The sequence below is a fragment of the Pipistrellus kuhlii genome, unplaced genomic scaffold (genome assembly GCF_014108245.1).
Source record: "Pipistrellus kuhlii isolate mPipKuh1 unplaced genomic scaffold, mPipKuh1.p scaffold_m20_p_2, whole genome shotgun sequence".
Classification (NCBI taxonomy): Eukaryota; Metazoa; Chordata; class Mammalia; order Chiroptera; family Vespertilionidae; genus Pipistrellus; species Pipistrellus kuhlii.
In genome coordinates, this window is record NW_023425515.1 from 76,177,219 (window position 1) to 76,201,074 (window position 23,856).

The 23,856-nt window shown below is 37.0% G+C and overlaps 2 protein-coding genes across 3 annotated transcripts in view; one reads left to right on the forward strand and one right to left on the reverse strand.

Annotated features, from left to right (window-relative positions):
• Window positions 1-23,856, reverse strand: part of ARL13B (ADP ribosylation factor like GTPase 13B) — a 70,480-nt gene that overhangs the window by 19,387 nt on the left and 27,237 nt on the right. Inside the window, exons 4-5 of the mRNA XM_036448274.2 lie at window positions 3,003-3,108; window positions 1,601-1,803 (exon numbers count right to left, since the gene is read on the reverse strand). Coding sequence (XP_036304167.1) covers window positions 1,601-1,803; window positions 3,003-3,108 — 309 coding nt within the window. The remainder of the gene's footprint in view (window positions 1-1,600; window positions 1,804-3,002; window positions 3,109-23,856) is intronic.
• STX19 (syntaxin 19) lies at window positions 7,057-22,939 on the forward strand. Of its 2 annotated transcripts, XM_036448278.2 has the most exons (3): window positions 7,057-7,323; window positions 19,054-19,239; window positions 22,019-22,939. In XM_036448278.2, the coding sequence occupies exon 3, from the start codon at window positions 22,032-22,034 to the stop codon at window positions 22,914-22,916; it is 885 nt and encodes a 294-aa protein (XP_036304171.1). In that variant the 5' UTR covers window positions 7,057-7,323; window positions 19,054-19,239; window positions 22,019-22,031; the 3' UTR covers window positions 22,917-22,939. The 2 variants fall into 2 exon arrangements, with proteins under 2 accessions (XP_036304171.1, XP_045440007.1); XM_045584051.1 differs by lacking the exon at window positions 19,054-19,239.

Here is a 23,856-nt window from a genome sequence, read left to right on the forward strand (position 1 = left end):
CATGTGGGTAAAAATATCTACTTCAGCCAGGACCGGTTTGGCTCAGTGGATAGAGCGTCGGCCTGCGGACTGAAAGGTCCCGGGTTCGATTCCGGGCAAGGGCATGTACTTTGGTTGCGGGCAATTCCCCAGTAGGGGGTGTGCAAGAGGCAGCTGATCGATGATTCTCTTTCATCGATGTTTCTAACTCTCAATAAAATATTTTTTTTTTTAAATATCTACTTCATAGGGTTGTTTCAGCTAAAATAATATATGTGAAAGCACTTATAGCACAGTAATTGTTATTAATGTTATTAATTTATTAGCAAGCAGTTTCAGGTATCTAGTATTATACTACTATTTTCACATACCAAGAACAATTTTTTTACAGTTTTTAAAAAATATTTGTAACTTTAAGATTGGATTTAATAAAGTAAAAAGTTTTGTTGTTTTTTTTTAATACTCTTCTCTAAATTCCAATTTACTTTTAATTATGGAGACTATGCTCAACAGTAGAGGCCTTAGACCACACATAGTATGGCTAAGAGAAAGGAGGAAAGGGGAATGGCTATTAGAAAAGCCTGCCATCACACACCTAGAACATCTTTATGAAAAAGGTAAGAACTGCGGGGGGAAAATAACTAACATCAGATTTCTTTTATCCAGCTCAATATTTTTGTTCTCTTTGTTTGTTTTCTTAATGGAATAAAAGCAAAGGAGTCTTCAGAAAAGTATAGTCATATACTTTATTTTTATAAGTATATAAAAGGTAGAACTACATTAATGATTGGTTTACTGAGCTTTACATCATGAAAATATCCCAAATTTTTGTATATTTACAAAAATATATATTTTTTTGTATATAGAATACCAAATTTCTCACAGGAACTAAAACTTCAATCAGTATCAAGAGAGATCCTAGATAAATGATCTGTTCATATTATTGAGCACTTGGCAATAGGATTTATCTCTACAAGTATTTTTTTTTTTCCTTCAAGTCCTACCTCTAAATTAAATGAAAGATACCTTTAATCAGACGATTTCCTTTCAGTGTAAGAAAATACCTCACAAAGGCACAACAAAGGCAGTTTAGTGGGTTTATGTCTACTAGGTTGCAAATATGTTAGAGCATATAGAAAGCTAATATTTCTTAGGTATATGGAAGACAACTTTAGATCTTGTAAGAGCTCACTTAAATATCTTTTGATTTCTCCCCTACTATGCAACTATCTAGTTGGGGGCGAGGGGACGGAGAGAAATCTTGGGATAAAGTGCCAAATTTGTATTTTAATCAAATATGAGTACTTTTTTCACAGAATTAAGATTATTAGAAGTGATTCTGTGGTAGAATTTATGAAATCATTGTTTTTTTAATTCAAAGTTTGATAAATTTAGTTTAAAAGTTTCCTTTCAGGAAATATATTTTAAAATAATTTGAAAAATATATTTAAAAAACCCAAAACAGTATAATTTAGTTTATTTTGTGAGAAAACTAGTGTTGAATATCAGATTTTGCTTCAGTTGATTGATCCCCTATCAGCTTGCTTCTGTCTTTGCTGAGGTTAAATAAGGGTTTCTCAATAAATGATAGTGGACTGTGGTACAAAATTAATCTACTTACCTTTCTTCTCGTAATTTTCGCACTCGTTCAGCCCTTTCTCGTTTCTCTTGTTCCTCAAGAGCACGTTGTTCTGTTGTGTCCTTTTGGATGCGTTCATTTAAGGCATCAAAATCTCTTGCAATGATATCTAGTAGCCAATAAAGGCCCTTTTTAATGGATTTGTCAATTTTCTTTCCAGATCCCAAGATTGCTGAACAAGGTTCCTGAAAAACACCAATTTATTTGGCTTAAACATGAAAACTAAAAGTTCTCCACAAAAATCTACTCAAAAACCAGTAAGTATAATTATTGTAAATCAAAATTAACCCCTTAAATGAATGATATAAAGCACCTGCTTATTTAATTCACAAAATATACCATTGCAATGACCACTAACATTAGTACATAGAAGCTGAAATATTTCAAGTATAGAATCTGTAAGCTGTGAGAGATACTATAACACAGGAAGTCAGCAGTGCCAGTTAAAACAAACTCACTGGAAGACAAAATTGAACTTCCAGTCCTTAAGGAATTAATAGCAGAAATCATCTTTTAAGATTGACAATCTAATGTCTCCATCTTCTGAAACCAGAATACTTACATCTTGGGCCCATCTTTCTTAAGATTATATAACTCTCTTGATGAGATTTTTCAAAACTCATTGCAAACCTCTCGTATGTTTAAATTTTGTATTTATATGTTTTCTTTACCATTTAAAAAATTTACCTGGTTGGCATGGCCCAGTGGTTGAGCATCAACTTATGAATCAGGAGGTCATGGTTTGCCGATTCCCTATCAAGACACATGCTCATGTGGTGGGCTCAATCCCCAATAACAGGAGTGTAGGAGGCAGCCAATCAATGATTCTCTCTCATCATTGATGTTTCTTCTCTCTTCCACTCCCTTCCTCTCCAAAATCAATAAAAATGTACTTTTTTTTAAATATAGCAAGATGTATAGCTTGTCAGCACTATCTTAAACAAAAAGCAAATTGAGAGTCTTTGAAATCTCAAAAGACAGTTTATGGAAGTCAATAACAACTAAATAGAAAACAAATATTACAATCCTATATAATAAATATGTAACATGCCTAATGACCGACCATGTAATGACCGGATCACAAGTCAGCAGGAAGGTGGGGCAGCAAGCTATAGGAGGAGGCAGGACAGCAGGTGAAGAGCTACTGGAGGGAAGCAATGAGCTACTGGTGAGCTACTAGAGCATGGATTTATGTGCAGGCTACTAGTATTAAATAATAACAACAAAAACAGTGAGAATGTGATTTAAAAAAAAAAGTTCTTTTAAAACACTAACACATTATTTTGTTAGCTGTCTGCCACCTAATTGCCTTTCACCTTTACAAAAACTAAGTTATACTGAACATATTTCATAGGGAAAAAGGAAAACAAACCCCAAAACTTACTATCTGACATAGGCACTTGTGTTCATTGACCATTTTTTCCAGAGACAGACTTTCAATCACATCAGCTTCTCCTAAAGCCCCTTCCTTGTCTTGTTTATTTGCCAACCTATTGAGATATAAATAAAGTATTTTTATAGCAAATATGTAATCAGCCACTTAAAAATATTTTCACCATGTTCTCATCCCAGAGTTTTAAACCTACTGACTACAGAATATACTGGTTTAAGAGAGTACTACAGAATCTATTTCACCATTTTTTCCTTTATTTTATAGCTAAAATAAGTTCTTAAGAATTGACCTAAGAAAGAGAAGTCAAGTAGGTTAAGAAAACAAGCAACAGGTCAATAGGCCAACAAGATAGAAACAAACTAGTTTTCATAGGCCTCAGCCATCAATTCTAATTTTCACATTAATTATGTCTTTATCTTCTTAAAATACATACATCATGATGCAAATATCCTTATCTTATGTCCTTATCTTCTGAAAATACAAAATATTCATGTTTTAAATACTCAAATGTTCATTCTGAGCTTGAAGTATTATATTTGAGCTCATCTGTATTTCCAGTGTGTGAATGTGTCCACATAAATCATGCAATTCATTGGAGAGGTAGGGTCATTTCTATCTCATTTATTTTGCATAACACAGCACCTAAAGAACATTATATTACATTAGAAACAAACTGGGGAACAACAAAATAAAAAACACAAAGAGTTCTTTATATATATTGATTTCATAGAGGAAGGGAGAGGGAGAGAGAGAGTGACATCAATGATGAGAGAGAATCACTGATCTGATCCTGCATGTCCCAAACTGGGGATCAAGCCTGCAACCCAAGCATGTACACTTACTGGGAATCAAACTGTAACCTCCTGATTCACAGGTTGATGCTCAGTCACTGAACCATGCCAGCTGGACCAAAACAAGTTCTTAAAAAAAAAAAAAAGTTATCACAAAATAACACAATTTGTTATCAGATGGCAGAGGTAAAAAAGTTTAATAACACACTGTCTTGGTCAGGGTTTGATAGATATTTCAGGTGAAAATATATTATTTAACAATTATATAGAACAATAAATCTAATGAACCCTTATCATCTATCTTTAAAAATTATCTACATGGCCTGGCTGGCATGGCTTAGTGGTTGAGTGTCGACCAATGAGCCAGGAGGTCAGAGTTCAATTCCCAGGCAGGGCACATGTCTGAGTTGCTGACTCGATTCCCAGTGGGGATTGTGCAGGAGGCAGCCAACCAAGGATTCTCTCTCATTACTGATGTTTCTATCTCTCTCCTTCTTCCTTCCTCTTCAATATATATAAATTATCCACATTGAGTTGGTTACTTTGAAAGCATCTGGTTGCACCATTTAGTGATGTAAAATGAATCAGTGGATTCAGCTGGAGTCGGCCTGATTCAGCCAAAATACTCCCATCTAATGAATTTAGCATCCACTGATGACCTTTGCTAAATTCCATGATTTTATAAGAGCTTATAAAATCATGACTTTCCTAGTTCTATATTCCTTTTGCATTTACTGAATTTTTGCTAAAAAGTAAGCTTTCATCAATTACTTGCTAACTCTTACTTAAATACAATTCAGAGAAAAGTTAAGGTAAATGTTTGATCCTTTGGCTTCATTTCCTAATTTTCTTAATAAATTGATGCTATATCTACCTCCAAAGGTGATCAAGTTGCCTGTTTTTGGTTTGTGTGGTATATCATTATGAAATAGATTTTTAAAATATATTTATATTTCAATAATTGTAGTTACTTTTTAAAGATTTTTTTTCATTGATATTGTGAGAGAGATGAAAGGGGAGGGAGACAGGAAGAAACATTGATGTGAGAGTGAAACATTGATCAGTTGCCTCTCACACTCCCCATATGAAGATTGAGTGGTGGAAGGGGGATTATTTTTGAGGCTCAAAGTTACACAATTTGGTCAGTGGAAATCCTCATGGTGTTGGCTTCTGTGTTCTTCCTGTACAACTCCATGTTTTTTATATTTTCTTGATTTTTTTGTAAGAAACAATATTCTAGACTTGGAATCATCCACCTCCCTAAGGAGCCCTTGTTCTTTTCGGTAAGGACTGATATTTTAAAGACCATAATCTGGGTGCTATGAACATTTATTGCTATTGCCTTGCCATTGTTTTCTAGACCCTTTTTCAATGGACAAAGGTGGGGGGAGGGTAGCTTTTTTAAGAAAGAAAAATTTAAATCATGAGCCCATATTGATTTTTCCATTTTTAATAAAATATTATCACACTTTTACTTAACTTCTTAAATTGTAAATTGTATCACTTTTCTCTTATGCTGAAAAATGAAGTTCCTAATAACACTGATATTAACTATTTGCTTTATCCTACAATATATATGTTTCAACACAAGAATAATGATATCGTTGTAATTAACTAGTTATGAGTAACTGGAAAGGAGCAAAGGAAAGGCCAAATATTAGAGGCATGCCCAATAAACAGGGAAGGTACTTACTTGCCTGTCAATCACATCTGAGGACAAGTCATTGGCCAGGATAGGTGTGGCCACTGCAGGTATGGGAAGATTTGAGATACCTAAACTCCTAAACAAAGGAGTTTGCTCTCTTGCTTCTTGGTTCCTGCTCCTGGCTTGTAGGACTCTCATGGTCCTGCATTTGTCCACACACAATGGACTAATGGACTCATGCAAAACCAGACCCAGCTCCAACATGGGACAGAAACTCTGGGCACTGGCTTTGCTTCTAGCTCTCCTGAAACCTCAGCTGCAGTTTATCCAGGACTGGATTAAGGGAAATGGGACTTTGGAAACAGAGAGGTTTATATAATTCCATGCACATAAAGCTTCCTACCACATCTCATCCTCCTGTGAGTGCCTCCAGAAATGCTTATTCTAGCAGCAGCCTCCAAGAACCCCACTCCCACTATGGAGAAAGACTGTCCATACATTTCTCCGATAACAATGCCAACATTATTAAAGATTACTAAATGCAAGTTAAAATCTCTTGGTGATTTTTCTTGTCTCTAAAATATATTCCACAAGAAATGCAGTAAAAAAAACTGAGTTTTAAATTACTTAAATAATCCCTCTCTGTGGGAACGAGTTATTTTTTATTTTGGGAACAGATTCCAGGAAGTAGGTATACTAAATCAAAGAATAAAGGCAAATGTCACCTTGATAAAAATTATACTAGTGCCCCTCCTCTTACCCTCAAATCACAAAAATCAAGCAGAAAAAAAGGGATGGTAAAGAAATTTACTGCCGAAAGCAGTTTGGCTCAGTGGATAGAGCGTCAGCCTGTGGACTGAAAGGTCCGGGTTCGATTCAGGTCCAGGGCATATCCCTTGGTTGCAGGCACATCCCCAGTAGGGGGTGTGCAAGAGGCAGCTGATTGATGATTCTCTCTCACCGATGTTTCTAGCTCTCTGTCCCTCTCTCTTCCTCTCTGTGAGAAATCAATAAAATATATTTTTTAAAAGAAATTTACTAATGTTAGAGATATTTTATTTCTAATTTTTCAAACAAATATTTCACCCTGATAAAAATTAATTTTGAATTGTTATATTGATAAAATAAATTGCATAACATTGCAGCCCAACTTCAGTTTTCCTATATTGAAAACTCTGAAGAAACTTATTTTAAAATAAGAACACCAGGTACAATAGCAAGAAAAGAGGGGGAGAAGCTTTAAAGACAGGAGCTCTTTCAGGCAGTTGTCGTTCAATGATTTTATGAGTGAAGCCCTTGGGATTTCCTAAAATAGACTAGAATGCAATCATTTTAAAATAAATGGAACCAAAAGCTTTTACACCAAGCTTCTTTCCATTCCTATTTATTCTGAATTCTGTATATTTTAGCAAGTTTTGATACCTAAAAAACAACAACAAAGAAACCTTTGTTTAATTACAACTCCCATTTTATTAACTAATGTATTTTATATGTAATATAGAAATGGAATTACAGAACCTGTGCCAAATACTCCATGTAGGCAGTTTAACAAGGACTTCCTGTTACCAACTAGCTCCAATGAAAATGATCTTCCTTTAATCTAAAGAATGGGCGGTTAACTGGCAGAACCGGATTCTCCGGGTGTGAAGTAAGCAATTTGTTCTTCTCAGCAAAAGGACAACTTTATCTCTAACTTATTTGGTTTCCTAATTTGGCTTTCAATTAAGTTAATGATATGAAAATGTACAGAAATCGCCTGTGAACTATAAGATAGAGACAAATCATTTGATCAAAACATTACAGATGACAGGTTTTCCTCTCAAAGAAAGGACTCCAACACCGAAGGTGGAAAAGCAACAAAAGGAACAAGACAAAGGTAATAAACCACTCTTTTCTGTGTTTTTTAATGTGAGACACCTGTAGCCAGAAATCTGTGACATTTAAAAATAGCTCAACAGATCATTAAAATCGCCTGTTTTGTTCAGATTTAGACACGACTACCAGGAGCTGATATGCTCTTATATATTGCTAATAAATGGAACAAGATCTAGGTTTAGAGATCTCAGAAATAGACAACTATAATAAAAATCAACTTCTTTTAAGTCCTTTAAAAAAGAGCTTCTCATTTTGGAAACACGGGAAATTCAGATCCTATATAAACAAACTTAAAATTCTTGCTTTTTAAAATGATTACAAATTAGTCATACTTACTTGCTTTAAAGAACACTTAACATTGAATTTTGAAAAGCTTATGCCCAAATGCATAACCTTTAAAAAGTTAAGATAATTAATTTATTCATTGTTGTTTCCCAGAATATTTTAAAGTTAATCTGAGGAAATTAGAACATAATCTTGTAAAAGGATCACTGTGAAATATCAAAGTATTAACTTTTAAAATGTTTTAGCTAGTGTATTAACAGTATGTAACTGTAAAACAATATATTATAGTTGATTTGATAGTTTTACATTTTTAATTCAGAATCATTTAATTTCTACATATATAGGATGTCTAACACTTTCAAAATAAAGCACTATATATAGAGAGGGTTAACCAAAACAGAGTTTATTTTCTGGTATTCCCTCAAAGTTATTTTATAATTGTTACCAAAGTATGCATGCACACCATACTTTCATCAGGTAAGAAAGAATCTTAATATTTAAACAAGTCAGTTAACAACTAACTTACTTAAGCTAAATTAAAAGTAAAATAAAATAAAAAGGTCCTGAAAGACTGCATTACAAGAGCATCATAAAATTCAAATTTTGAGAAATATATATACAACTTGCAATATATTTTTTTCCCTCATTTAAGTAGCCAAAGTGGTGACTATTCCAATAACATCAGCTTCTTTCACCTTGAACTAGGGAAATTCTTCAAACTGGTCTCATTCACAAAAAGCCACAAATAAAATAAGATGCCCCATTTTATGTTAGATAAGAACTGGTTCTGGTTACATTTCTTAAAATATTTTATTTCATCAATATAGTAACTATAAAAAGAAAACATCTTTAAAAATCTATAATGTATCTATCCCAGGGTATATTTCTTAAATTACTAGGTAATTTTTATTTATACTCCTGTTCCTGGAAATGTTCCTGTCTGCATTAGGTAGGGTGGAGAAACTTTTATTTGAGTCATACAAATTTACTTTTCTATTTCCCAGAACAAATTATTGAAGCTGATTACCATGTTTATAAATTAATGTTCTTTCTTTTTGCAAATATGTTTAACCTAAAAAATATAGTCGATTATTTTTTTTTTTATAGTCGATTATTGATAGTACAATTCAAAACAGTATAGCAATGCATTAAGTTAAACATAGAACTTTCCCAACATTAAGAAAATAAATTTATGGTATAGTAAAGATTGTGTAAAATTGTGGTCTCATCTATTTCACCTAGCTTAAGCAATTAAATGATAACTGTGAGCTTAATATTTCATGTTCATGAATTTTGTCTCTTCTACCTTTTAAATTCTAATATAATTACATGTCTTACTTTGCCTAATATTCTATTTTATAAAGATATATGATTAAGCAATTAAATGGTTAGTTATATATGTAGTTTTGAGTATGCAACTACTAGAAAATGCCATTTGCATACAACATGTAAGTGCAACTGAGTACCTACATTAAGCCAATTTCTGCAGAAATGAACAAGGATTTGAGGAACGTTCTGAATTATGTTAGCTCTCTAAAGATAATCATCATGGCTCTGGCTGGTTTAGCTCAGTGGGTGGAGCGTCAGCCTGTGGACCAAAAGGTCCCGGGTTCAATTTGGTCAAGGGCATGTACCTTGGTTGCAGGTTCCTTTCCAGCCCCAGCCCTGATCAGGGCTCATGCATGAGGCAACCCATTGATGTCTTGTTGATGTTTCTTTCAGTCTTTCCCTCTCTTTTCCACTCTCCCTAAAAATCAATGGACAATTATCCTAAGGTAAGGAGTAACAACAACAAAAAAGATAATCATTATGACCTTTAGTCAAGATGAACAGAAAAGAAATTCTTCCCTTTTCTACATACAGAAGTGTTTAATATGATCTTGAGAAAAGAAAGACAAATTTTAAAACTACATATTATATTTGAAGTAAAGAAATGTCCAAGTGCCAGAGATAAGGAGGGAAAATACTCATAACCAAAGCAGAGAAAGGCAATTAAAGCAACTCCATGAACTACTAAAAGCTGAGTTTTAGGGGTTTTTTGTTTGTTTGTTTTGTTCATAATAGGGAATTAAAATTGAGCTTCCTAGATGAAGCATGAACCAGAAAAAATAGAACACAGTCTATATAAAAAGATAGGAAAATCTCTGTTGGCTTGTTCAGGATTACAACAAGAAGTGAAGGATCCACTCAGGCTATAAAAATTAGGCCCATATTTATACTGCCTGGGTTACTCCATGGTGCCCCAAAATGAGATAAGAATGTACCCCCATGCAGAGCACTGCAGGCATCCTATCTAATAAAAGAGTAATATACAAATTGACCAGCACTCCAACACACAAGATGGCTGCTGCCATGTGGACACAAGATGGCCAGCAGGGGAGGGCAGTTGGGAGGGACCAAGCTAGCAGGGGAGGGCAATTAGGGGCAATCAGGCCAGCAGGGGAGCAGTATGACATCGATCAGGCTGGCAGGGGAGTAGTTAGGGGGTTATCAGGCTGGCAGGCAAAAGAGGTTAGGGGCAATCAGCCAGGCAGTCAGAGCCAGTAGTTATGAGCCAGCAGTCCTGGATTGTGAGAGGGATGTCAGACTGCCTGTTGAGATCCGATTGAGTGGTTCCAGATTGTAGAGGGTGAAGGCTGGGCTGAGGAAAACCCCCTCTCCCCCCTTCCCCCCGCCCCCCCCCCCCGCCATGCACGAATTTCATGCTCCAGACATCTAGTTCTTATATAATTCACCACTGAAGATAAACTACTGATAAACTTCACTAAGTATACTTGTCCACCACCAAGAGAAAAAGCTCGTGACTACAAAGATATTTATTCCTCAGCAACCAAAATAACCTAATACAGTAAAGAATCTTTAACATAAATACCCTTTAACTATTCATAGGAAATAAATGAAGACATGGACCCATAAACAAAGATAAACACAGTATATAAACTTTATAATTTTATATAAATGTCATTTACTATATTATGCATGCCATGATATAAAATCCTAAAAGGAAATGCTTTTCCTAGAATATCAGTAACATACAGAGATTCATATAAAAAAAAAGATTCGGCATATTTGTTTTTTTTCTAGTCAAATTATTAAGATTATTGAATATAAAATGCATATCAATATATTTTGAAGAGTTCCTTAAAGTAAATTTTATTCAAATATGAAAGTATGGTACTCCTTCAGGAAACTTTTCTTTCACAGACAGAACCCAGGGAAAGACAACCTTTACAAAGGTCAGAGTCAAATGTCTTGGTTTCCACAATCAGTGACAGTAACATTCACCTTCCTAAAGTATTTTGTAAAGGTATACACTGTGCTACAATATCAATTTGAAATATCCTATTTCTTAAAAGCAAAAAATTTAATCTATGATGTTTTAGAAAAACAGGATTTTGATAAAAATTGGTCATTTATTTCTAATTTAAAAAAGAGAAAGATCTATCTAGCCATAAAAATGTTAAAGGGGGTTGTTTTCAGGATTTGTTCTAAGTCATACTACCAAAAAGAAAGTTGGAGATCTTGTAGTTTTTGAGAAATTTAAAGTTTGCTAGGTGCTTCTTAGCAGTTATATAAACATCTTAGATTTAACTTATTGTCATAAATGAAAAATCAAAATGTCTTGTTTGCATCCCCCTCATTGCTCATTTGAGTCTCCAATGTTTTTTCTTCTTTTTCCCATATGATCAGGAATACAAGTCCATTTAAAAAACAACAATAGTGCACAAACAGCATATCTACTATATACTTTGAAGCTATAAGAATTCATAGTTTCAGCTTACTGCAAGAATAGGAAACAGGCTCGGCTGGCATGGCCCACTGGTTGAGCACTGACCTATGAACCAGGAGGTCAAGATTTGATTCCTGATCAGGGCGCATGTCTGGGTTGCAGGCTTGATCCCCAGTGTGGGGCATGCAGGAGGCAGCAATCCATGATTCTCTTTATCATTGATGTTTCTCTCTCTCTCTCCCTCTCCTTTCCTCAATCCTATATAATAAAAGAGTAATATGCAAATTGACCCTAAAGGCGGAACAACCAGGAAAGACTGGTCGCTTTGACGCACACTGGGGGCAGATGCTCAATGCAGAAGCTGCTCCCTGATGGTCAGTGTGCTCCCACAGGGGGAGCTCCACTCAGCCACATACCGGGCTGATGGCTGAGAGCACAGCAGCGGTGGCAGGAGCCTCTCGCCTCCTCCACAGCACTAAGGATGCCCAACTGCATCTTAGGGCTGCTCCCTGCCTGCAGGGAGCAAGCCTAAGTTGTCAATCGGACATCCCCCAAGGGCTCCCAGGATGCCAGAAGTATATTAATTGCCAGCTTAGGCCCGATCCCCCCGGGGAGAGGGCTTAAGCTGGCAGGAGGTCATCCCCAAGAGGTCCTGGACTGTGAGAGGGTGCAGGCTGGGCTGAGGGACCCAACCTCCAGTGCACAAATTTCCATGCACCAGGCCTCTAGTACAAATATATATATATTTTAAATAATAGGAAACAGAAATATCTGTATATAAATAGGAATGAAGTATACTTCATTTCCATCTATGTTATCTCAGCCTATGACTATGAGCTAAGGCACAAGAAATTATAACAATCCAAGTTTCTACATGATATCAAAGGTAGGATTAAATTTTCTTAGAGTCTTCCTGTGATGTAGGTGTATGGGATCACTACTAATTCCTTTTCCTCTTCTCAACTGTAAAGTGTTTAATTTAGTCTGATTAAAGATCCTAATAAAGTTGCAAACAACATAATTATTTTAGATCTGATATGCTCTATTACCTTCTTTCTGCAAGAACTTTTTCTTTTTAAAGGCAGTATTTATAATACTAGAAGCCCATGCATGAGGATTCATGCAAGAATGGGCCTTCCTTTCCCTGGTCCCCAGAGCAGCCTCTCCCCGCTCCAGCCCCTGGCACTGCCTCTCTCTGCTCTAGCCCTGCCTTCCCACACTGTTCAGAGGCCCTGCATGGCTGGGGCGGTTCATAACGCCCGTGTCATTGCCATGGCAATGACGCAAACATCCTGGCTCTAGCTGCTAGATGCCTGTGTATGCAAATTAATAAAGGTGGTGGGTTAATTTGCATATACACTCCTGATTGGCTGATGGTTGTCGTGCAGGTATAGTCAATTTGCATCTTTCTCTTTTATTAGTGTAGATTTGATACAGATCAGCTTCATTTGTATGTTTTAATAGGATAATCTATCACCATGAATTAGGAAAAAAGTGCAAGTCAGGCAGATTTATATCTGAATGTAGGTTCTGCCACTTTTTTAGTTGTATGGCCTCTAGCAAGAAAGTTTACCCTGCAGACACTAGAAAAATTATAGTGAAGTAAGTCATCATCCAAACAGGGGAACTTCAAACTAAAGTATACCAAGAAAATGGAGAAGCAGAAGTTCTTTTAAAAATTAAGATTTCTGCCCCCCAAGAAAATCTTCAACACATGAGTTTTCAGATTGAGAAAGCTACTAAGTGTCTAGCAAATATTGCATAAGGACCTATGCTGGATATCTTATTGTGACATTTTAGAACATCAGAAATAAAAAGGCCAAAAGTTTCATGAAGGAAATTTTTTTTAAAAATCTCAGATTTTACACAAAATATCAGGAATCAGATGGCAGATTCAAGGGCAACAAAAGAAGTTAAGAGAAAAACAGCAAAATTTTCAAAATGCTAAAGGAATATATAATTTTCAAGTAAGAATTACATCCACAGAAACATTCAGGTGTAAAAAATAGAATAAAAATATTTAAAAAAATAAAAGTTGTTAGCACATTTACATTTTAAAAGGAAGTATATGGCAGGAGACATACAACAAAAGAGAAAAAAATTCCAACACAACAGCTATGTGGTAAATCAGGTCAAGCTAGAGGTATCCAGGGAAGAAGTCTCAAAAGACAAAATAATACAATGAAAGAAAAAAACAGAATATCTATTATATTTAGATGCATTAAGAGGATATTTCCAGCTCAACTTAAGCATTTTGGAAGGAATTAGTGAAGTATGCTTGGCAAATGAAGCAACTGAAAAACTTAGGTAATAATTTTAAGAAAAATTAAAAAGTTAAATGTTTCTTGATCATTGTGATGATTATATGGGCATGTTCACTTTGTGAAAAATCATCAAATTGCACATTTTGTTTTGGGCACTTTCTATATATGTGAAAGTACATCAATGAAAAGTTTTCCCAAAATAAAAGGGTAAATCTCTTAGCTCTAGCCACAGAAACAAACAAAAAACAAACTTACTTGAGAAAGTATATAGTACCTTAGGTGACTCTAATCAATACATATAAAGAGTTAATATGCTAATTTGTCCATGATGGTGTCCCCGTAATGACCAATTTGCATACTGATGCACATGCAGCAGGGGGCTGGTGGCTGGAGCCAAGTTCCAGGGGTCTGAGGAGACCGCCTGTCAGGAGCCCAGACTGCAAAGAAGGAAGAGGAAGTGGCCATGGGGAGCTCTTCCAATGCCCCTGCAGGGACACCCTACCCCAGCCCCTGTACCCCTGGGGGAGAAGGATGAACACCTTACCCCAACTCCCACAACCCCTGGGGTCCGGGGAGGCTGACCAGACAGGGAGCAGACCCAGCCTGGGGGGTAGCTGTAGCCCACAACTCCGACTCCCAATCTTTTCCCTCCGCCACCATCCTTCAGCGAGGCCCATGGCCTGCTGCTGCTGGGCCCCCTCTGTGCATGACTCTCCTCCCTACAACTTCAGAGGCAGGCCTGGGCAGCCCTCCAGGGTCAGGCCCTTTATCCGCCCCCACTTCCTCGACAGCGAGGCGCCATCTCCACAGCTGAAACGTGCTGAACCTTGCTGGGGGCTCGGCTATCCTCCTAGCCCACCTATCTCCCCTCCACCCCACTCCAGGAGATTGGCGCCCCACCCTGAGCAGGTACAGCTGCAAATCAACCCCTTACAATTTAAAGAATGTCACCAAGCGGGACGGTTACTCCCCCTTCGGCCTCGCTGCCCACCTAGAGCCCCCTTAACATCCTGCCCCCCACCAGTGCCTCCAGGGACAACCACCGCTATAGGGCTACTGACCAGAGCCCGCCCCTCCTAGGCCTGCAGAGCCCTCTGCAAAGCTTCCATAGTTACAGTCCCAGGAAACAATCCTGCCCCTTCCCCAATCAGCACCTGCTACCTGTGAGGGTACCCATGAGGTTAAAAATAACAATCCCTTCCTGTTTAGACATCACTTACTTAATGAAACATTTCTAGGTTTATTAGCTCAGAACCTCCTCATAACAACCTAGTGAGGCAGGCAGAGAAGAGATTACAATTCCCATGGTCTATGCATATGGATTCAGAAATGAAGCTCAGAGAGGGAAAGTGTCAAGCCCAGTGGTTCCCAAGGTGCAGCACATGCCCCCCAGGGGGGTAAATTGATTTTAAGTGGGGGCAATTCGAGAATGAGTTAACAGTGAAATTTTTGCATTTCTTATGCGTCTAGGGGGCCTCATCTGCAGCATATCCTACATAATAAAAGGCTAATATGCAAATGACCGAATGGTGGAATGAGTGGTCACTATGATGTGCGCTGACCACCAGGGGGCAGACACTCAATGCAGGAACTGTTCCCTGGTGGTCAGTGTGCACCCACAGGGGGAGCACAGCTCAGCCAGAAACCCAGCTCATGGCTGGTGAGCATAGAAGCAGTGGTGGGAGCCTCTCGCGTCTCCGTGGCAATGCTAAGGATGTCTGACCGGTGGCTTAGGCCCACTAAGCTGTCAGTCGGACATCCCCCCAGGGTTCCCAGGCTGTGAGAAGGCACAGGCCAGGCTGAGGGAACCACCCCCCACAAGTGCATGAATTTAGTGCACTGGGCCTCTAATGTGTATATTTGGTTATAAATGCAGAACACTGTTTAACCCAAACTGTTATATAACTATATTTGAAGAAAAATTTGAGGAGATGGTGAGGTATTAAAAAAAGGTTAAATCCACATCTTTCAAAACAGATAATCAGAATAATTTTTAAATCTGAAAATTAACACCTACATAAGCAGATTATCAAGAAATAGGGAGTTCAAAAGCAACTTATATCTAAGGAGCTGACATTGACTCCCTTTGGGAACTGAGAACTGACAATGAAGTGTGGTGGGGCAGGCAGGGGTTGACTGTATATTGTTATAAGCAATGAAATTATTTGACTTCTTAAGCTGTGTATATGTAATACTTGATGAAAACGAAAAGCATTTAAAAGAGACAATTTGTATTCCCACCAACAATACACTAGGGTTCCTTTTTTCTCAACATCCTCACTGACATTTGTTGTTTATTGATTTATTGATGATAGCCATTTTGACAGGTATAAGTTGATACCTCATGATAGTTTTGATTTACATTTTTCTGATGATTAGTGACTTTGAACAGTTTTTGATATGTCTATCGGCCATCCATATGTCTCTTTGGAGAGGTATCTATTCAGGTCTTTTGCCTATTTTATAATTGGATTGGGGATTTTTTGGTGTTGAGTTTTATAAGTTCTTTATAAATTTTGGAAATTAACCCCTTATCAGATGTATCATTGGCAAATATGTTCTACCATTCAGTGGATTGTTCTTTCATTTAGTTAATGGTTTCCTTTGATGCAGATTAGTACAGCCACATGGAAAACAGTATGGACTTAATTAAAGAAACAAAAATTGCCAATGATTCCACTTACACTAATTTGAAAGAATATATGTAGTACCCCTGTGTTCATTGCAGTGTTTTGTACAATAGACAAGATTTGGAAGCAGCCCAAGTGTCCATCAGTAGATGAGTAGATTAAAAAAAAAAAAAGCTGTGGTACATTTACTCAATGGAATATGATTCTGCCTTAAAAAGGGGAAAAATTACCCTTTGTAACATTATGTATGAACCTGGAGAACATTGTTAAGTGAAATAAGCCAGTCAGAGAAAGAAAAGTAAATTTCACTCATATGTGGAATTTAATGAACAAACTGAACTACCAAGCAAAATAGAGACAGACTCAGAGAGAGCAGGCAGACAGCTGGGTGTGGGGGTGGGTGTGGGTAGGAGATGGAAGACTAAACAAATGAAAAAAGAGAACTTATGGACAAGGACAATAGTGTGGTGATTGCAAGAGGGAAGGAGATAAGTGGAGGTGGAAGAGGGCATAGAGGGGATAAATGGTGGTAGAAAAAATAAAAATAAAAATAAATTTTAAAACAACTTTAAAAAGGAAAAACTATGGCTATATCAAAAGTGACATGATATCTTAAACACTTTTTAAAAATATATTTTTAATTTTTTATCTTTTCAATTTATCTTTTATTGTTGACAGTATTACAGATGTCCCCCATCCCCGCCCTTACTCCCTTCCCCCAGCAACCACTCCACCACAGGCCGTCATCACACTGCTGTCTGTGCCCATGGGTTATGCATGTATGCATAGAAGTTATTTGGTTAACCTCTTCCAGCCACCACCCTTCCCTCTGAGATCTGTCAATCTGTTCCATGCTTCCATGTCTCTGGACCTATTTTGTTCGTTAGCTTATTCTGTTCATTAGATTCCACCCGTAAGTGAGATCATGTGGCATTTGTCTTTCTCTGACTGACTTACTTCACTTAGCATAATCTCCAGGTCCATCCATGCTGTCTCAAAGCTTTTTAAAAAAATTCTTCATTGTTGAAAGTTTTACATGTTTCCTTTTCCCCCTATGACTTCGCCCAGCCCGCTCCTGCCTCCCAGCACAGGCCCTCACCCCACTAATGTCTGTGTCCATCCGTTAAATTTATGTGTATGCATAGAAGTCCTTTAGTTAATCTCTTACCCCCTTCCCGACTCCCCTGCTTCCCTCCGAGATTTGATGGTGTTTGATCCTTCTGGATCTATCTTTCTCCGACAGACATATTTTGCTTAGCATAATGCTCTCTAGGTCCATCCATGCAGTTGCAAATGGTAAGAATCCTTTCTTTATTACAGTAACATTGGGTAGATATGCCACAGTTTTTTAATCCACTCATCTGCTGATGGGCATTTTGGCTATTTTCAGATCTTAGCTATATAATAATGCTGCTACAAATATAGGGATGTATATATTCTTTCTGGTTGGTGTATCTAGATGCTTAGAATATATTCCCAGAAGAACTGGTCAAAATGCAGTTCCATTTTTAATATTTTGAAGAAATTCCATATTGTTTTCCATAATGGTTGTACCAGTCTGCATTCCCACCAGCAGTGTACTAGGGTTCCCTTTTCTCCATATCCTCACCAGCACTTGTTGATTGATGGTAGCCATTCTGGCAGGCAAGAGGCAATAATACCTCATTGTGATTTTTAATTTGCATCTCTGATGATTAGTGACATCAAGCATTTTTTATATGTCTATTTGCCATCTGTATGTCCTATTTGGAGAAGTGTCTATTCAGGTCCTTTGCCCATTTTTGATTGGATTGTCTTCCTTTTGTTGAGTTACTAATATATTTTGGAAATTAACCCCTTATCATATATATCATTGGTAAATATGTTCTCCCATACAGTGGGATCCCTTTTCATTTTGATGATTGTTTCTTTTGCTGTGCATAAGTTTTTTAATTGGATGGAGTCCCATTTGTTTATTTTTTCCTTTGTTTTTCTTGGCCTAAGAGATGAATTCTGCTATGAGAGATGTCTAAGATTTTATTGCCTATATTATCTTCCAGGATTTTTATGACTTCACTATTTGCACTTAAGTCATTTATCTATTTAGAGTTTATCCTTATGTACAGTGTAAGTTGGTGGTGTAGTTTCATTTTTAAAAATGGTTTTAAGCAATTTATTTTCTATTTTTTCTTTTACAGTTATTTTTTTAAATTTATTTTTATTGTTGAAAGTATTACAGATGTTCCTTTTTTCCCCTTTGATTCTTCTAGTCTGTCCCCACTTCCTGTCCACCTGGCCTGCCCCAGGTCTTCACCACACTACTGTCTGTGTCCATGGGTTATGCATGTGTGCATATAAGTCCTCTGGTTAATTCCAACACTGCCTTTCCTCTGAGATTCAATTTTTTATTCCATGCTTCTATGTCTCTGGATCTATTTTGTTCATCAGTTTATTTTGTTCATTAGATTCCATATATGAGTGAGATCATGATACTTTTCTTTCTCTCAGTGGATTATTTTGCTTAGCATAATATTTTTCATCTAGTTTATTTTTTCTTTTAATCCTCACCTAACAATATTTTTCTATTGATTTTTTTGGTGAGAGTGCAATAGAGGGGAAGAGACAGAGAGAGAGAAGCATCAATGCGATGGTTTAACTTTTAATTGCATATTTTCCATCTCCCCTTGGATAGTAAATTATTCAGGATAGGTATTGTTGAATATATATTATAGCACTTAAAGCTTTGCATATAGTAAGCCATAGTAATTAATTGATAAAATGTCAGTCCTTTAAAAACAAAGGAACATTATCAGGACATTGGTTTAACATTTTATGCAACGCAGACATCGTTTTCACATTCTCAGCTGGGTCATCATTGAAGAACATCTTGAACATCTCCAGTGATGGCAAGCTGATTATCTCATGAAGTAGTTCATTTCATCTCAGGACAGCTCTACTTGGGTGAAGAGTCTTCTTTATACTAAATTGAACCTCTCTCCATGTAATTCCCACCTTTGGAGTTAGGCCAAGTAAGTCAAATTCCTTTTACATATCCAGACCTACACATTTTAGAAAACAGTTGTAGATATTGCCCTTATCTTCTCTTTTGCAGGACAAATATTTCCATTCCTTTTAATACTTTTCCATATATTATGTATGGTCTTCCAATCTCATCCTTACCATGACAGTTCGGAAATTTCTAATTTATGAATTTTCGTCACAAAATTCCACACTCAGAACTAACATAATCCCTCTCTCATTTGCTTTGACTAACATAGTCAGTGGAGTAATAACTCAAGAGAGCAAAATGGCTATTCTGATAGTTCTGACAGAGGGCTTGTATGTAACTAAAATCTCCAGTAATTTCATAAGCCCTGCTATGAATGCAAGGGGCTTTCATTTAGTAGATGTAAATTTGTTTTCTAAACAACTGGGTGAACTTATATCTACCTTGATTAAACACGTTGTTGTAACTTTTAGTATAGAGTTCCATGTTATTTTAATCTTTGAATCCCAACTATGTACTTCATCATAATAAAGACCCCTCCAAATTTTGTCCCACCAACATATTGGATAAGCATACCTTTATAAGAACATCTAAATCACTGATAAAATATCTGCATAAAAAGCCCTAGCCAGTTTGGCTCAGTGGACAGAGTGTCAGCCTACAGACTGAAGGGTCTCAGGTTCAGTTCCCATTAAGGGCAAATGCCCCGGGTTGCAGGCTTGATCCCTAGTAAGGGGGCATGCAGCAGGCAGCCAATCAATTATTCTCTCTCATCATTGATGTTTCTACCTTTCTTTTCCTCTCCCTTCCTCTCTGAAAGCAATAAAAAATATATTTTAAAAATATTTCCATAAATATATTAAAACTGAGTCCCATAGCATAACTGCATAACATTAGAGTTCTTTTCTTGTGATTGACACCAAAGAGCTATTTGTAACTCCCTTAACAGCTTCTTCTTAGCTGCAAAAATATGATGAAAGGTACTTTAAATGCCTTTCTAAAGTCAAGATGCTCTATAAAAATTAAATATTTTATTAGCAAAGATTGCTTTTTATTCACTTCATTTCAGATACATATAAGTATATATCATTACAAATTAATCTTATGGACAATTATCAACACAATGTCAATGTTATCAGTGACCCTAAAATAAAATTTTATATTAATACTAGAGGCCCAGTGCATGAAATTCAGTCCAGGAGCCCTTGGGGCATGTCCAAAAGCCAGCAGTCAGACATCCTCAGCACTCCCATGAAGGTGGGAGAGGCTCCTGCCATCAATGCTGTGCTCGCCAGTCATGAGCCCAGCTCAGGGCTTTTGGCTGAGTGGCGCTCCCCCTGTGGAAGTACATTGACCCCCAGAGGGCAGTTCCTGCTTTGAGAATCTGCCCCCTGGTGGTCAGTGTGCATCATAACGACTGGTCATTCCACCATCAGGCCGAAATTGGCCCTCTGACATCCCCCTAGGGGTCCCGGATTGTAAGAAGGCACAGGCCAGGCTAAGGGACCTCACCAGTGCACCACTGGGGCCAGGGAAGGACGTGGGCGGTTGGCCAGCTGGGAGGAACCATGAGAGGGCTCCAGGGCTTGTCCTGCCCTTCTTGCTCAGTCCCGATTGGCTGGACCACAGCAGCTAACTAACCTACCCAAGTGTCTGCCCCATGGTGGTCATTGCATATCATATCGACTGGCCGATTGCCCCCTGGTGATCAGTGCATGTCATAGCAGTGGTTGAGCAGCCAACACATATCATTGGCATATTATGCTTTGATTGGTTGAACATTCGACTGGACAACTGAACACTTAGCATACTAGACTTTTATTATAGAGAATATTCTCATGTTTGTAAAATCTCCCTTAACATAAATTTTGTTCTAAGACAGTCTGGATATCTTTGCAGAATACTACAATTGAGAAATCAGTAAAATCAGACCAAGAACAGGTTTTTATATGTATGCAATGGATAAGAAAACAAAACTATATCAAATAGTGTGTTACTCTGGGAGCCTCAGTTATTTTAAGATAAATTTAACATTATCTATATTGTTTAAAGCTCTTATATATAATCTTCCCTGTCAATATACTGGTTTTAATTAAATAATGTATATTTAACAAAATGAGTACATTTTAAATATTAATTAGACCAAATTAATCCAGAACAGTAGCTTAAGTACTAAGAGAAATTCCAGGTGCCCTTCCCATTTTAAAAGTTAAAGATATGGTCAAGTAAAATCTTCCATTTTAAGACATATCTTCCCATATCAAGAACAATCTATTATTACATGACAGCATCATGACACAAAATATTATTTTGGGGAAGCTCGGCCAGTGTGGCTCAGTGGCTGAGCATCGATGCAAGCATCAAGGGGTCACCGGTTCTATTCCCAGTCTGAGCACATGCCCCAATTGCAAGCTCATCCCCAAGAGGGGGTGTGCAGGAGGGCAGCTGATCGATGTTTCTATCTCTCTCCCTCTTCCCTTCTCTCTAAAAATCAATAAAAAAGATCTTTTAAAAATTATTTTGGGGCAGTTGTATCTCTGTCACTACTTTCTCAGCTACTTCACACAACTGAATGGACTCATAGTAGCCCCATAATTATGCAAAGCAATTTAGACATTATTTTACATCATGTTTTCTCTTTTAGCTATAATGAAATTATTGATTTTTCTTATTTTTAACCTATTTTCAGAAAACTCGGTGGATTTTTCTGGGAGATAGATAGATATAGCTTTGTGAAGCCAACTGATCAGGGGGAAATACCCACCTTTTCTTTGTTCAACTCAACCATTTTTGCTTCCTAGGAAAAAGGGGAAGATGAAGGATCGCCTTCAAGAGCTAAAGCAAAGAACAAAGGAACTTGAACTCTCTAGAGACAGGCATGTGTCAACTACAGAAGCAGAGGAACAAGGAAGGATTCTGCAGCAAGCTGTTATTTATGAAAGAGAGCCTGTAGCTGAGAGATACCTACATGACATCCAAAAACTTCAGGAGAGTATTAACAGTTTGACAGACGATGTTCAAAAATTTGGGCAGCAACAGAAAAGTCTGGTGGCTTCAATGAGAAGATTTAGTCTCCTTAAGAAAGAGTCGAGCATTACGAAAGAGATTAAAACCCAAGCAGAACACATCAAGAGAGGTTTGGATGATTTAATAAAAGAAGCAAAAAAATCAGAAGCTGAAACTGGTCCATCATCAGTGGTCACAAGGATCCTTAAATCTCAGCATGCCGCAATGTTCCACCATTTTCAGCAAACTATGTTGATATACAATGACACAATAGCAACAAAGCAAGAGAAGTGCAAGACATTTATTTTCCGTCAGCTTGAAGTTGCTGGAAAGCAAGTGCCTGAAGAAGAAGTAAATGATATGCTTCATCAAGGAAAATGGGAAGTTTTCAATGAAAGCTTGCTTACAGAAATCAATATCACTAAAGCACAACTCTCAGAGATAGAACAGAGACACAAGGAACTTGTTAATTTGGAGAATCAAATGAAGGATTTAAGGGAGCTTTTCATGCATATATATCTTTTAGTAGAAGAACAAGGAGAAAGCATCAATAATATTGAAATGACGGTGAATGGTACAAAAGAGTATGTTAACACTACTAAAGAGAAATTTGGACTAGCTGTGAAATATAAAAAAAGAAATCCTTGCAGAGCACTGTGTTGTTGGTGTTGTCCATGCTGTGGCTCAAAATAAAGAACCTGTTTTAGAAACCACTCCAGCTTTAGAATGAAGGATGCCCTATTTTTCAGTATCTTGTTTTTCTTCATTTCACAGATTCATTCACATACTTTCATTCTTATTGTTATAATTTCCTCCTTTAGCCCTTACCCACTAGAACTGCATACACTTCTAAAGCCAGTAACATAAAACGTCTTCATTTACTAAACTAAAAACATTATGCTGATCAAGTGAATGATCTTGTTTCTAATCAGGTATCAAGCTCTACCACCTATTTTTGTAATTTCCAATGTCTTTAGGAGGTAAACGCCAATAAGTAGCAACTACTTAAGCATTCTTTTGGTTCATTTGAGAATATTTTGGTTGTTAAGAATTGTATAAAATAAGACCTCAAAGGATACTATATTTAAGCTACTTTAATGGCAGCTGTATCAAATCTTTTATTGTATGTCCAGATATTGCAGATAATTCAGTGGTCAAGTAAATCCTGATAAAATCCAGCTATACTTGATGAAGACTCTAGTTGGTAACTGGGAGCTGAATCTAGTTTAAAGCCTAAGCACTGTTTTCCTGAACTTGGGTTCATTCAGGACACTGTGTAACATACAGAGAAGGAAGGTTGGGAAATGAAGTAAAAAATAAAGGTATTCTCAAAAGTTTCTCCATCACTTTTTTATAAAGCCAGACACTAAACTAGGGGTTAGGGATATAGTTTGAACTCACAAAGGTATAGAAATCTGTAATTCACATTCTAGTGGAAAAAACAGATAACCAACAAACACAAATGTCAGGTCATGCTAAGTCTTGGCAAACTTAAAATAAGGGTATGGTGAGTTAGAGACTATCACTATCAGAGTGGCATCTTTGGGTTGGGAAGTAAGAAAGGTAACATTAAGTGAAAATCTAAATGATGAGGACAAGGGATGGTATATCCAGGCTTAGGATACAAAGAGTA